The sequence below is a fragment of the Gymnodraco acuticeps genome, unplaced genomic scaffold (genome assembly GCF_902827175.1).
Source record: "Gymnodraco acuticeps unplaced genomic scaffold, fGymAcu1.1, whole genome shotgun sequence".
In the NCBI taxonomy this organism is placed as follows: Eukaryota; Metazoa; Chordata; class Actinopteri; order Perciformes; family Bathydraconidae; genus Gymnodraco; species Gymnodraco acuticeps.
In genome coordinates this window covers 4,852-20,035 of record NW_022990437.1, presented here as the reverse complement: position 1 = coordinate 20,035, position 15,184 = coordinate 4,852, and the positions used below count along the sequence as shown (strand labels likewise).

Below are 15,184 nucleotides of genomic sequence, written 5' to 3'. Positions count from 1 at the left end.
GTGTAAAGACTTCAGAACAGGAGTGATCCACTTTCTTAGTGTTAGTGAGGACTCGAGCAGCAGCGTTCTGAATTAGCTGCAGCTTCCTAATAGATGTTTTAGTGAGACCTGTGAAGACACCATTGCAGTAGTCGAGTCTACTGAAGATAAAAGCATGGACACGTTTCTCCAGATCCTGCTGTGACATTAGTCTTTTACTCAGTACTGTGGGCAATCCCCACAGGAGCACTTTGGGGTGAAGAGTCTCAGGGACACAACGACATGCTGACTGCAGTGGGGTTTGAACCTGAGCTCCCTTGATCCCAACACCAACGCTCTAGCCACTGCGCCACACGCCTCCCATATATATATATTGAACTAAAATGAGTGAAAGCATGATGTGTTCTGTGTGGCTGTCTGAACAGAGGAACGTGCTGCTATCCCTCATCATGTGAGTCTCTTCTCTTTGTAGTTTTGATGGAGAGCAGCAGCAGACACTTTGCACACGTCTTCATCTGCATGGTGGGAGCAGTGATAATACTCCTCCTCTATCTGGACCCGGACTGGGGCTTTGAGAGCAGGGACACACCAGCATCACTGGCAGCACCAGCATGGAAGGATCCTGGGCCGTATTACGTGGCCTACCCAGGAAACTACAAATTCATCATGGACGACACCCCGACGTGTAAAGCCACGACTCCGTTCCTGCTCCTGGTGGTCCCGGTGGCCCCCGGGGGCGTGGCAGCTCGGGACACCATCCGGAGGACGTGGGGAAGTGAGAAACTGGTTCTGGGTCAGCGGGTCGAGACTCTCTTCATACTGGGCCTACCTTCAGGAGCTGATGGCAAGCAGCAGCAGGAGAAGCTCCAACAGGAAAACCTGCAGCACCAGGACCTGATCCAGAGTAACTTCAAGGACGGCTACCACAATCTGACCATCAAGACGATGATGACACTGGAGTGGCTGGTTGCGCGCTGCCACAAGCTTTCCTACGTTATGAAGATTGACGCCGATATGTTGCTGCACGTCCAGAATTTGGTTAAACTGTTACTGGATCCCAGCACGGCCAAACAGAACTACATGACAGGTTTGGTGTGGTGGCACAGCCCGGTCTTGAGAAACCCGTTCAACAAGTTCTACATGCCGAGATATGTGATTGCTGAGCCGGAGTACCTGCCGTATCCTCTGGGCATGGCCTACGTCATGTCCCTGGACCTGCCTGCCAAGATCCTGGCAGCCGCCCCTCACATTAAACCCATCTTCATCGAGGACGCCTACCTGGGAATGTGCCTGAAACACCATGGCCTTTCTCCCACCAACGCTCCTGAAAACACCATGTTCATGGTGGACCCCAGGCATCCTCTGAGCGACTGCAGCCTCTCCAGAGTGATCGCTGCGACCACCACCAGCATCCCACAGATGACCAGTTACTGGGAGAGGAGCAGGGGGGCTAAATGTTGAACTGTTTAGGTTTTAAAACAAATATTTATTTGTTGCGACCTGGCTCAAAAGGCCACAACAAAAAGGAGACACAACATGTCAACGGGTAGGTAAAGGTGTTTATTTGCACAACACTGGTCAATTCAACACATTGGTTATACTCATCAGAGCCGGGTGCCTGCAGGAAAACAGAGCGAGCCTGGTGAAAACTTTGCACGGGCATCTCCATTGTCTTCTCCACGTTTCCAATCACCCCTAGAATATTTCTCCGCAAAACTGCCCTTATGTGTCAACACAAAATCGTCCGCTAATTCAGCAGCTCTAAACGCGGTGGGAGGTTTCTGTTCATTCACATACGTGGCCACACGCTGAGGGAGAATGTCTTTAAATTGTTCCAAGACAATGAGCTCACAAAGACCGTCAAAACTTGCAACCTTTGCTGCCGCGCACCACCGCTGAAAATGAGAAGTTAAATCACGGATAAACTCCACATGTGTCTGCTTATCTCCCTTGACCCCACTTCTGAACCTTTGACGATACGCTTCAGGAACCAGTTCGTAAGATTTCAACACCGCTGATTTTACTCTATCATAGTCCAAAGTATTTTCGCCACAAATAGCTGAATAGGCTTCCTGTGCTCGCCCAGTGAGTACACACTGAAGTAACAGCACTCTGTCCGAATCTGACCAGTTTCTTGCCTCTGCTATGTGTTCAAATAGAGTGAAAAAAATGTCCGGGTCACGCTCATTGAACTTTGGCACTAATCGCAAGTAAGAAATTATATCGCCACTGCCTGATGCTAACCTAGCACCACCATCCTCCCCTGGAGAAAACTTGCCCTCTCCCATCAGCCGTAATCTAGCATGTTCCACCTCACATTTCATCTTTTCCACCTCCAGCACCTTCTCCACCTCTAAACGCTTCTCTACCTCCTGCTGCTGACCCCTCATTTCCAACTGCAACTTCTCCAACTTCAACTCCAACTGCAATCTCTCCTGATTAAACTGCATGGCCAAAAGCTCCTTTTGCTGTTCGAATGTCAAACCAGCTGTCTGAACCACTACTGGCCCGACCCCTGCCACACCAGACTCACTCTTCTGTAACACTCCCCGCTCAAACAAAGATGACACGATGACAGCTTTAATGTCATGTTTCCGCTTGCTCCCTACAACAGCAATTTCATAATGCTCTGCTATTTCGATCAACTGCGCCTTCTGGCAACCATCCAAGAAAGATACTGAGGGCGCATCCACAAACGCTGACAAAGAAGCCATAATATATTGCCTATACCCAATCAGAAAGCAAAGTACTCAACTGTCAACACGCCTGGGCGAAAAGACAAAACCCAACAGAGAATTCCCCCCTAACTGCCTTACCAAAATCTTCCTAATCTCACCTAGTCTTCATGTGGCTTGCGGCGGGTAATTACGCACTGGAACCCGGCGGATTTATGGAGCGACCTGCACGCAGGTAACACCAAGAAATCACGCGGATGTGCCCCCGAGACAGCTGTCCGAAAACAGCTGACACCAACCACGTCGCCACAACACTATGAAAAAAACAAACAGACGGAACCCAAGGGGAAACGCCACTTAAGCCTAGCGGGGAAAATCTCTTTTACAAAAGCGTAACAAACAGCAATATCTTACCTTCTGATTGGCACACAAAACCTGATGCCATGTCAAACACTAAAGCATCCTGAAACCCAAAAGACATGATGTGTCCCCCAAATAGCAGCGCAGAGCCAGCACACAGCTGGACCACAACAATGAATCAGCTGCTCAATGAGCACTACACAAACTTTTTTTATAAATAAATAAATAACCCGTTGGACGAGCCCCCATTGGTTTGTTAAAGTGAGTTGGTCCTCCTTAGTGGGCGTGTGCCGTAGCGTGAGGATGTCTGAGCGCTAAACCCTTCACATGTCTTTCAGAAAAGCACTTGATGTCACTGTAGAGGATGGAGCTCGATGTGGACTATCTTAACAAAGACCTTAGAGCCGGTTTGTTGAAGCACGTCCGATGGCCGTCCAAGAAAGCGCTGTTAAAAAAAACGAAACACAAAAATTCCATTGATGCACTTCTAGTTATGGAAGAAAAGTAACTACATTTTAATTTACATATGTGGAAAAGTCTGTAAGGTTATTTAGCCTCTTCCGCAGTTTTTGGATGTATTTATGCTGCCGATGCACGTTCCATGATGACTTCTAACAAACCACATAAGTTCTTATCAACTGTGATCGCCTTGCAGAACGTGTGTTAGTTCTTTGTTGTTGTTGTTGTTGTTGTTGTTGTTGGACACACAAAGGACACACAGAAGACACACAGAGGACACAAAAAGGACACACAGAAGACACACAGAGGACACACAGAGGACACACAGAAGACACACAGAGGACACACAGAAGACACACACAAAGGACACACAGCGGACACACAGAGGACACACAGAGGACACACAGCGGACACACAGAGGAACCAGAGGACACACACAGCGGACACACAGAGGACACACAGGACACACAGAAGACACACAGAGGTCACACACGGACACCAGAGGTCACACAGAGGACACACAGCGGACACACGAGGACACACAGCGGACACACAGAAGACACACAGACACACAGAGGACACACAGAGACAGAGGACACACAGAGACACACAGAGGACACACAGAGACACACAGAGGACACACAGAGGACACACAGAGGACACACAGAGGACACACAGAGGACACACAGCGGACACACAGAGGACACACAGCGGACACACAGAAGACACACAGGACACACAGAAGACACACAGAGGACACACAGAGGACACACAGAGGACACACAGGGGACACACAGAGGACACACAGGGGACACACAGAGGACACACAGAGGACACACAGAGGACACACAGGGGACACACAGAGGACACACAGAGGACACACAAGCGGGACCACACAGGAGGAGCACCCAGGCAGACACACAGAGGACACACAGAGGACATCACACGTCAGACTCTTCTTGTAAGCTGGTCTCCAGGTTCTGTCCACTCCTCTCTGAAGACCCCTCCCTAAACGCCTGAAGGTTTTGAGGCTTCCCTCACAAGACCTATCTCTGGGATTACAGGGCTGGAGACTAGCTAGGCCCATCCCTCACCTCAACGTGCTTCTGCCTTAAGGCCCCTTCCCAGTGCACCTCAATGTGCGTCTTCCTTTGCCCGCTCCCTCAACCTCAACGTGCGTCTTCTCCTTAGGCCCCTCCCTCACCTCAATGGTGCTTCATCCTTTACCGCCTCCATCACCTCAACGTGGCTTCTCCTTTAGCCCCTCACCTCACCTCAATGTGCTTCTTCTCCTTTAGCGCCCTCCTCACCTTGCAATGTGCTTCTCCTTAGAGCCCCATCCCTCACCTCAACGTAGTGCTTCTCTTCTCCTTAGCCCTCCTCACCTCAATGTGCTTCTCCTTTAGCCCCTCCCTCACCTCAACGTGCTTCTCCTTTAGCCCCTCCCTCACCTCAATGTGCTTCTCCTTTAGCCCCTCCCTCACCTCAATGTGCTTCTCCTTTAGCCCCTCCCTCACCTCAATGTGCTTCTCCTTTAGCCCCCCCCCTCACCTCAACGTGCTTCTCCTTTAGCCCCTCCCTAACCTCAACGGCTTCTCCTTTAGCCCCTCCCCTCCCCTCAATGTGCTTCTCCTTTAGCCCCTCCCTCACCTCAATGTGCTTCTCCTTTAGCCCCTCCCTCACCTCAATGTGCTTCTCCTTTAGCCCCTCCCTCACCTCAATGTGCTTCTCCTTTAGCCCCTCCCTCACCTCAACGTGCTTCTCCTTTAGCCCCTCCCTCACCTCAACGTGCTTCTCCTTTAGCCCCTCCCTCACCTCAATGTGCTTCTCCTTTAGCCCCTCCCTCACCTCAACGTGCTTCTCCTTTAGCCCCTCCCTAACCTCAACGTGCTTCTCCTTTAGCCCCTCCCTCACCTCAATGTGCTCTCCTTTAGCCCCTCTCTCACCTCAATGTGCGTCGCCTTTAGCCCCTCCTAACCTCAACGTGCTTCTCCTTTAGCTCCTCCCTCACCTCAACGTGCTTCTCCTTTGATAGCCCCTCCCTCACCTCAATGTGCTTTCTCCTTTAGCCCCTCCCTAACCTCAAACGTGCTTCTCCTTTAGCCCTCCCCTCACCTCAATGTGCTTCTCCTTTAGCCCCTCCCTCACCTCAACGTGCTTCTCCTTTAGCCCCTCCCTCACCTCAATGTGCTTCTCCTTTAGCCCCTCCCTCACCTCAATGTGCTTCTCCTTTAGCCCCTCCTTGCCTTGGCCGGATGTTCAGGGTCATTGTCCGGCTGGAAGACCCCTCCATGACCCATCACAGAGTCCTGGCTGAGGGAAGGAGGCTATCGGCCAAGATGTTACGGGACATGTCCCCCTCCATCCTCTCCTCGATGCAGCGAGTCCTCCTGTCCCCTGAGCAGAGACACAGCCCAGATCATGATGTCCCGTCCATCCTCTCCTCGATGCAGCGAGTCCTCCTGTCCCCTGAGCAGAGACACAGCCCAGATCATGATGTCCCCGTCCATCCTCTCCTCGATGCAGCGAGTCCTCCTGTCCCCTGAGCAGAGACACAGCCCAGATCATGATGTCCCCGTCCATCCTCTCCTCGATGCAGCGAGTCCTCCTGTCCCCTGAGCAGAGACACAGCCCAGAGCATGATGTCCCGTCCATCCTCTCCTCGATGCAGCGAGTCCTCCTGTCCCCTGAGCAGAGACACAGCCCAGATCATGATGTCCCGTCCATCCTCTCCTCGATGCAGCGAGTCCTCCTGTCCCCTGAGCAGAGACACAGCCCAGATCATGATGTCCCCGTCCATCCTCTCCTCGATGCAGCGAGTCCTCCTGTCCCCTGAGCAGAGACACAGCCCAGAGCATGATGTCCCGTCCATCCTCTCCTCGATGCAGCGAGTCCTCCTGTCCCCTGAGCAGAGACCACAGCCCAGATCATGATGTCCCCCCGTCCATCCTCTCCTCGATGCAGCGAGTCCCTCCTGTCCCCTGAGCAGAGACACAGCCCAGATCATGATGTCCCCGTCCATCCTCTCCTCGATGCAGCGAGTCCTCCTGTCCCCTGAGCAGAGACAACAGCCCAGAGCATGATGTCCCGTCCATCCTCTCCTCGTGCAAGCGAGTCCTCCTGTCCCCCTGAGCAGAGACACGCCCAGAGCATGATGTCCCGTCCATCCTCTCCTCGATGCAGCGAGTCCTCCTGTCCCCTGAGCAAGAGACACAAGCCCAGAGCATGATGTCCGTCCATCCTCTTCCTCGATGCAGCGAGTCCTCCTATCCCCTGAGCAGAGACACAGCCCAGAGCATGATGTCCCGTCCATCCTCTCCTCGATGCAGCGAGTCCTCCTGTCCCGAGCAGAGACACAGCCCAGATCATGATGTCCCCGTCCATGCCTGACGGATGGTGCTCTGGGGTTATAGTCAGCACCTCTTCCTCCAAACACGGCGTGTCAAGTTGATGCCAAAGATCTGGATGTTGGTCTCATCTGACCACGTCACCTCCTCCCAAGCATCCTCTGAAGCATTCAGAGGTTCATTATCAAACTCCCTCTGGAGGAACACAGGGATGTTAGCCTTTGCAGACCATTAACATGCACTAAAACCCATAGAACACACCACAGGAAGAGGAGAGGACAACTCTTTAAACATTCTGTTGTTATTTGCAATAAACAATGTTTGAGATAAAACATCTTGTAATAAATCAGCAGTTTGAATGAATTGTAAAGAGCTCATATCTCTTTGAAACACATTAACAAACGAAATGACTACACAGAGACACAACACGACCACCAGGTGGTGCAGAAAGACTGCAGGGAGATGTGGAAGGTTGGGTTTCTCTTCGTCTCAAAGACACTGAGTGACGGCGCTCATCAGCTTGAAGTCAATTCCGTTTCAGGACGAATGAATTCTGATTAATTTTCACTCTGGAGAATAAACCTGAGTTCACACACACGCACACACACACACACCCACACCTTTCCTGCCTTTTTTATTAATATACATATTTATAATTGATCATATTTTTAATGTATTTAATGTCACGTGGATTCCGGAGAACCAGCCGCAGAGAAAACGATTTGATCCAATAAATACGTCCTGAGGATCTCTAGAGACCTGGGCTCATTGGTTTTTAATCCCACCTTGTTCCTTTCTTACTATTGTGTTTTGTATGGAATGCCATTTAAGCCAAAATTAAATAAATAAATACATAAATGATTAAATAAATACATATATATACAAATTATTGCTCTATCGAGCTAACGTCATACAAATAACGAGCCCATAGAAATAGAATACGAGTATACTACTATACTCATATTCTATTTATATGGTCAGCCCGCTACAACTGTCGCTATGGCAACGGTACACATACAAATGGCCGCCGCTCTGCATTATCTTAAAATATAATACATCCATTATCCTGCTACGTTGATTTGAATGGGAATGTCCGTTCTACTCCTATTGTATTTCTATGGACGAGACTGGTGGGCAAAAACGTGTATAACACAGTTAATGTTAACAAAATTAAAACATTGACAAACAATTATTTAGTATTGTGTAGCAATATGATACGAAGAGATGGTTGAAATGGAGTATATATGTTAGATGGTGGATGTTCGTCAACGTTAGCCAACACGTTTATGTTGATACGTTAGCCGGTGGCTGTCGCATCACCATCCCATCGAGTTGGACAGGGGTGCTTGGGCTTGGGGTGCCCACTTCGGCAGCTCTAACGTTAGCCGGTGGCTGTCGCATCACCATCCCATCGAGGCGGTTGGCTGCCTCTCTCAATAATTCGGAGATGTTTTTCTCAGAGTCAGACATCACATGTAATCTGATACTCTAAATTTCATCCGCCAGAAATGTTCGCTTCTTCTTCTTCGGTGTAAATTGTCCGTTGGCAAACCAGTTGACTTCTTCTTCTCTCAGTTTTTGGCGGATTGCAAACAACTTTAAGGTGCATACCGCCACCTACTGTACATGTGTGAATCATCATATCATTCCATCTCTTAACTCATGAATGTATCTATGATCTAATCCAAAAATAAATAAATAAAACAGAAATCTATGATCTTTCCTGACCTAATGTTAGATAATTGTACCTACCCCAGTTTCACTAAAGGTAAACGGTGCCTTTCTGGTAGCTCTTTCTCCCTCTCCTTTTGTTCCCAAAATACCAACCACACTCCATTTCCTCTCTGCCTCTAAAACGTTATCCTTTAGTTTTTCTCTTTCAGCTTTATAGATGTCCCACATTTTCTTTAACTCCACAGTTCCTGCACTCACTGTCACTTTCCCCATGACATGCAGCGTACCATTCAATGCTGTGTGATTCATTCTGAGTCGAGCTATCATCATTTCCTCCCTTCTGTTTCTTTCTTTATAAATATTTATCTATCACCAGCTTATGTTAGTATTAAATATACAATGTATTCTGGTAACTATCAAAATAAAGACATTGTATAGTGTTCATAACAGTATTTTTATTTAATAAATTATACTTAATACTAGGGATGCTCCGATGGATCGGTCACCGATCGAGATCGGCCGATACTCACTCTCTACCGATCGATCGGTGCTCTCTATAAAGGCTGATCGCGAGAGCCGATCGCATGACGTAAAATACATGACACTTTTCTCGGTGCGCGGCAAAACAAGCTCGCCAACATGGCTTCACCGGTCTGGCAGTATTTGAAGGTGTCCGAAAAAGACAGTAAAATAGCGGTATGCACACTGCAAAAACTAAGCCTAAAAAAACAAGTAAAATAAATAATAAAATGAGTAATATATTACTTAATATAAGAAAAATTATCTGCCAACAGAACAAGAAAAATTCACTTGCCAAGACCTTCTTAAAACAAGTAAATATATCTAGCCTAAAAATATCTACATATATCTTAAAACGAGTGTTTTTAAACCAAAAATAAGTACATTTGAATTGATGCAAGGAAGGAATATAATCTTATTATAAGGAAAATGTGCTTGAATTCAGCATATTCTACTGCTATTGTCCCAAAAATTCTATTTTATGTTAGGCACATTTCTTAAATCCAGTGCAGCTTCACTTTAAACAGGTATATTTGTCTAGATACAAGATAAGATTTAAGAATTATTTTCTTAATATGTAGAAAAATCTACTTAAATTCAGCATTCGGTGCTATTCTTAAAATAAGGCTAATACCAAGAAACGTAGAGACAAAACCTTCAAAAAATCTTTAATCCTATCAAGATATAAACTTTGACTGCTTGCTTAAAGAAAAATGAGTCTCAAATGATTTTTTTTAATGTTTTTATTGTTTTCAAACTGCGTAGTAAAGGTCAGTCATCAGATATGTCTTTAGAAAAAAAGAGAACATTCTTTCACTGTAAAATACAACACAAGTGAAATCTCATGACACTTTTGACTCAGCGAACAATTTTCAATAGGACTATAAGTATGAGGGGCCGCTAGGGACATTATTCAGAAATACCGTTTACTTACACATGTGAAACACTCTCACACACACAACTGAAACCAAAATAATTTACAAACATATCTAAAAATCTCTCATATACACATATGAAACGCTCTCACACACATGAAATCCAAAGTTATTCACACACACATGTGAAACGCACGCACTCACACCTGAAACGCTCTCACACACACATGAAATGCACTCACACCTGAAACTCTCTCACACACGAAACGCTCTCACACACATGAAATGCAATTTCAGTATGTTGTGTGAGAGGGATTTCAGTTGAATCTGAAGGCATCTCGGTTGAAAAGGAAGTCGTTTAAAAAAAAAAAACTGCGAAGAAGCGCACATTTCTAAAAGGCGAGATGCCTTCCGTTTCAACTGAAATCCCTCTCACACAACATATTGAAATCGCATTTAATGTGTATATGAGTGCGTTTCATGTGTGTGTAAGAGCGTTTCACATGTGTGTGTGTGTGAGGGCGTTTCAGGTGTATGCGAGTGCGTTTCAGGTGTGTGTGTGAGTACGTTTCACGTGTGTGAGTGCGTTTCATATGTGAATAACTTTGGATTTCATGTGTGTGAGAGCGTTTCATATGTGTATATGAGAGATTTTTACATATGTTTGTAAATTATTTTGGTTTCAGTTGTGTGTGTGAGAGTGTTTCACATGTGTAAGTGAACGGTATTTCTGAATATTGTCCCTAGCGGCCCCTCATATATAAGTGCCCTAATCACTTATGAACTTTTTCCAGTCGGGCCATAGCCTTTTGTATGAAGTAGTCATGTCATGGTCGTGAATGGCGTCCAAGAGGACTTCTGTCTGCACCACAGACAGGAGTGTTGCAATGCACTTAGGATAGGTGAGGTGAAAGGTGTAATAACATGCCATGAGATACATCACGCTTTCATGAATGTCCTCTTTTGGGAAGATGAGCACGGGCATGGTTCCAATGGCCAGTATACAGTTGGTTTCGCAGATGATGACAACAGGGCTGGAAAGTGGTCGTGTCTGAAGAAAGGTGTTTGGGTCTTCTGCAGACTGACACAAAAACAGACAAAGAAATCGTCACAAAAAGGGAAACAAATATGATCACAACATTTCACTCTTTGTATCGACATGAGAAAATTCTTATACATTTTCTTACCTCAAGGACGTGGAGCAGAGCTTCACTTGCGTGCCTTAACTTCTTGGGTGGGGCCATAGGTGATGGGAACATCTCTGGTAAAGCCTTCATCATGGCAATTGAGTGCTTTACTGTTGAAAAAAAAAGTGTCATTCCGTTTCCTGCAGTCAGTTAATAAACAGACATGGTCAGAGATAATAATCACCTTTGTCAAGCTGCGGAGGCCTCATGAGCTTTTTGAAAACTCCATAAAACTGTGCCCTCTCACAAAAGGTCCCCCACCGGGTCTTAAGTTCCGTTAAGAAGTGGGAGTTGCCTTGATTGAGGACCCGCCGTAGTTCATCCATTAGCTAAAACAACGAGAGAGAAAATATGTAGAAGAAATATTAAAATCTACATTCCAAGGGTTAGTAATTTGTCTGATAACTGAATTTCCAAAAAAAGATTAATATGTGTATAATGTGATTTAAATGGTCACTTAACAAAAATATGCACATAGAAACATGTGTTTTTTTGCAAATGTATGTCTTATGCACACACTATTTTTAAATACGTATTGTGGACCAATAATACTAACAAAATAATGTTGTGTGTATCAGAAGCACATTTGTGAAATTAGTTATTTTTAAATAAGTGGAGGGTTTTATATATCTATGCAGAATACATATTTGTATTCAATAAGCATATTTGAGTCATTCATTTATAAATAATGAGACAGATCTGATTTAATTGTCACACCATTTCTCATTTCAAAATTTGGGTCTAACGTTATCTGAATTAGGAAGCATAGTTGTACAACATTTGCTTACATGATCCAGTTCTCCAAAGCAAGGATAAGCTTTAAGAATCTTGGAAGGCCTGTCCTGCTCCTTTGTAACATCAGAGTCAATGAAGGCCCTTCTCGCTTGGATTTCGAGGTCCAGGAGCTGAGCAACATCCATCTTGTTCGGGATCTGGCCTTAGTTTTATACATCGCCTGTAGAGTCTTATAGTGTCTCGCCTGGGTCTGTGGGCTCTCAGTTTCTGATGCTAGAAAACATAAACCCCACTATTTTCATTTCTGATGTTAAAGTTGAAATGAGACATTAACACACAAACAGCCATAGTGACTGACACAGGGCAAACATAGATGAGTAATCTTGAATAAAAAAGGGTTCTAAAATAACTTATTGATATTATAAAATTTTCTTGAAGAGATTTAACTATCTACTATTTCAATTTATGTACTTACCACATAACTGTTCAGCCTCCGGGGTGCTGCATCGAGATGGTGGTGATCTCTCCAAGATCAAGGTTGATGCGGTGGATTCATCAGTCTCATCAGTGTACGTCTCATGGCTGCTCTGAAAGCTTAAACTCCTAGGCCTCTTTCTTGAAGGAGTTGAACCCTGCTTCTTTTTGGGGGTTGTCACATTCTGGACCCTTTTCAAAAGCTGCTTTTTCAGTTTCCTTACAAGACAGACACACAACAGGTTCTGTTATAACTCACATAAAACAAACTTGTATCAAACAAAATACACCATACAAGCAGTTGCACAGAGCTCTTATTGAACTGGATAAAACACATCACTCCCAGTTTGATAGGCAAATGATTGCAGTGCTTTGTCTGAACCATGAGTTGAAAACTTGAATAGTGACATACCCACTCATCTCTACTGGTTTGAGATCTGTCCCGAAGCATTGGGTAGTACTCAATCAGACGCTTCGCCATTACAGTGAGTTCACGGCTGCATGGATAGTTAAAGTCATCCCCAGCTGCTCTTTTAATGGAAAGCATGCTTGTGACTGTATTCCTGATTAATCGACAGCGAAGATCTTTGGAAAGGACGTAGTCTCCTTCTTCTCCAGCACGCTGCTTTTCAGAAAAGGTGCTTCGTGATTGCTCCAATTCTGTGTCTGTGTATAAAACATACAGTGGACTGGGAAGCTGTACGGTTCTGCTGGCACCATGTTGGGGGTTGTGGGCTTTGAGAGGAGAAGGAGGGTGGAGAAAAAGACGGGGGATGGAGAGGGGTTGGGGCAGGAGGAGGAAGAGGAGGGAAACAAGGAAGGTTGGGGGGTAGGAATAGGGCTGAAATCACAAGTCCCATGGGAGGTACTTGGTCTACACAGGTCTGTCTCCTGGCCCTGTATAAAAGATGCATATATATATATAAAATGGTATTTACAATGAAAAGAGCACTACGCTGTGACAACAACAAAAAATCAACACAACCAAAAAAACTCCACTTCAAATAACTGCATGATGACTAGGAAAGGCTTACTTGGTAACCGGTTTAAAGTCCCTCAAATGTTAGAATCTGGAATTACCTCATTTTCATCATGATTGAGTCTCCAAATGGTTCTTCTTCTTCTGAAGTGCTCAGGCCCGGGAAGGAGATCACGCAAGTCCTCCTTAGAGAGGCTGGGCAGCATGTCTCTGCTTATATTAGCAGCTGAAAACACATTAACCACACAGTTAATAATAAGGTAAAAAGCAACTAATAACATATTTATCTAAATACATAAAATGAAAGAGTAATGTACATTTCTGGCTGGCTTCACAAGATTTTCTTTAACATTAAAAAAATGTATTGCACTTACTTATAATTGATTGAAAAAATTGCTGTTACAATAGGTTCATCCAGAGTTAAAGTTATTTTGGCCAAATGAAAATGAAAATGCACCAGGGAAATGAATAAACGAGGCATGTTGTTAGGATAAATCCATAACACAAATGTGTAAAATCTCATAGGCTATAAAAGTTATACATTTTCAGCATCTTTTATAGTACAATAAAACAAATCTTGATGTTTAAGAGCAAACACAGTTAAACTTATTTTCAAAACAGTGTCTTTACCTTGAAATCTTTATTCAAATAAGCATAATTTACGTCCCAAGCCTGCTTATATCCAAAGGACAGTGTAGTTTCAATAGCCTGCACTGCACTATCATACAACAACGCATTTGTAAATGCTGTCTACAACAAAGAAGGGCGCCAAAGATGGCTATGCTAGTGTACAACAAAGAAGGGCGCCAAAGATGGCTATGCTAGTGTACAACAAAGAAGGGCGCCAAAGATGGCTATGCTAGTGTACAACAAAGAAGGGCGCCAAAGATGGCTATGCTAGTGTACAACAAAGAAGGGCGCCAAAGATGGCTATGCTAGTGTACAACAAAGGGCGCTAAAGATGGCTATGCTAGTGTACAACAAGAAGGGCGCCAAAGATGGCTATGCTAGTGTACAACAAAGGGCGCTAAAGATGGCTATGCTAGTGTACAACAAAGAAGGGCGCCAAAGATGGCTATGCTAGTGTACAACAAAGAAGGGCGCCAAAGATGGCTATGCTAAATACTTTACTGTCAGTTGTGGAAGGCTCATTTGCTTCTTGACATTATTTCTGGCAATAAAACAGTATCAACTAAAATGTTAACCACGATTTGTCGATTGTGCAGTTATTAACAGCTTACAGTAGATATTAGCTAAGTTAACTAGATATGTAGCCAGCCTAGCTAAGTCCAACCGATTCAAATAATGTAAAGCTTGCTGGAGAGGTGCAGTATAAAATACAAAATTACATTACCTTTTAATGCTGCAGTTGCTATAGGATCCAAGCATGTGATATCTCTTCCATTTTCATCCATGGCGTAGTTTTAATGTTCAATCACTTGCAGAGGTTCAGTCTTCTGCCTGAAGGAAAGCTAGCCAGCAACGTCCTGAAGCTAGGTGCACCTGACCTAACACACGCCCTTAACGGACCCTCTTCGCGGTTCCCATTGGAAGGTACCATTTCTTAAAGAGGGGTGACAGAGATATTTTATATGTTGCAAATATTAGGAATATTAATAACTGATGCGGTCATAGGTAACATTTCAAACATCTGTTTCTAGATGCACATCATTCCACAAGTTATTCCCAGGCATTATTATGACGTGTATATATATATATATAGGAAGACGACTCACCGGCCTCCCCCATACAGCTAGAGAATGTGATAAACCCACTTCATTAGTTATTTTCCCCAACGTGTACATGGCCTGCTGCAGAAACGTTTTAATATAGTTAACTTTTGGAAGATTTCACGATGCTTTGGCGGTGCGTTATCTGCTGCGTTTTTATAACTTTTTCACTGAAATTATTATTGAGCCAT

The 15,184-nt window shown here is 44.9% G+C and overlaps 2 protein-coding genes across 2 annotated transcripts; one reads left to right on the top strand and one right to left on the bottom strand.

Annotated features, from left to right (window-relative positions):
• The first annotated feature begins 456 nt into the window (after nucleotides 1–456).
• Nucleotides 457–1,440, top strand: LOC117551986 (beta-1,3-galactosyltransferase 5-like). The gene has a single exon (XM_034225101.1). It carries the CDS (start codon nucleotides 457–459, stop codon nucleotides 1,438–1,440), a length of 984 nt encoding a protein of 327 aa, XP_034080992.1.
• Nucleotides 1,441–10,657: 9,217 nt separating this feature from the next.
• LOC117551984 lies at nucleotides 10,658–11,997 on the bottom strand. The gene is made up of 4 exons (XM_034225099.1): nucleotides 11,864–11,997; nucleotides 11,260–11,404; nucleotides 11,076–11,185; nucleotides 10,658–10,969 (listed from the first exon to the last, which is right to left on the bottom strand). Exons 1-4 carry the CDS (start codon nucleotides 11,993–11,995, stop codon nucleotides 10,658–10,660), a joined length of 699 nt encoding a protein of 232 aa, XP_034080990.1. The 5' UTR covers nucleotides 11,996–11,997.
• Between the last annotated feature and the right edge of the window lie 3,187 nt (nucleotides 11,998–15,184).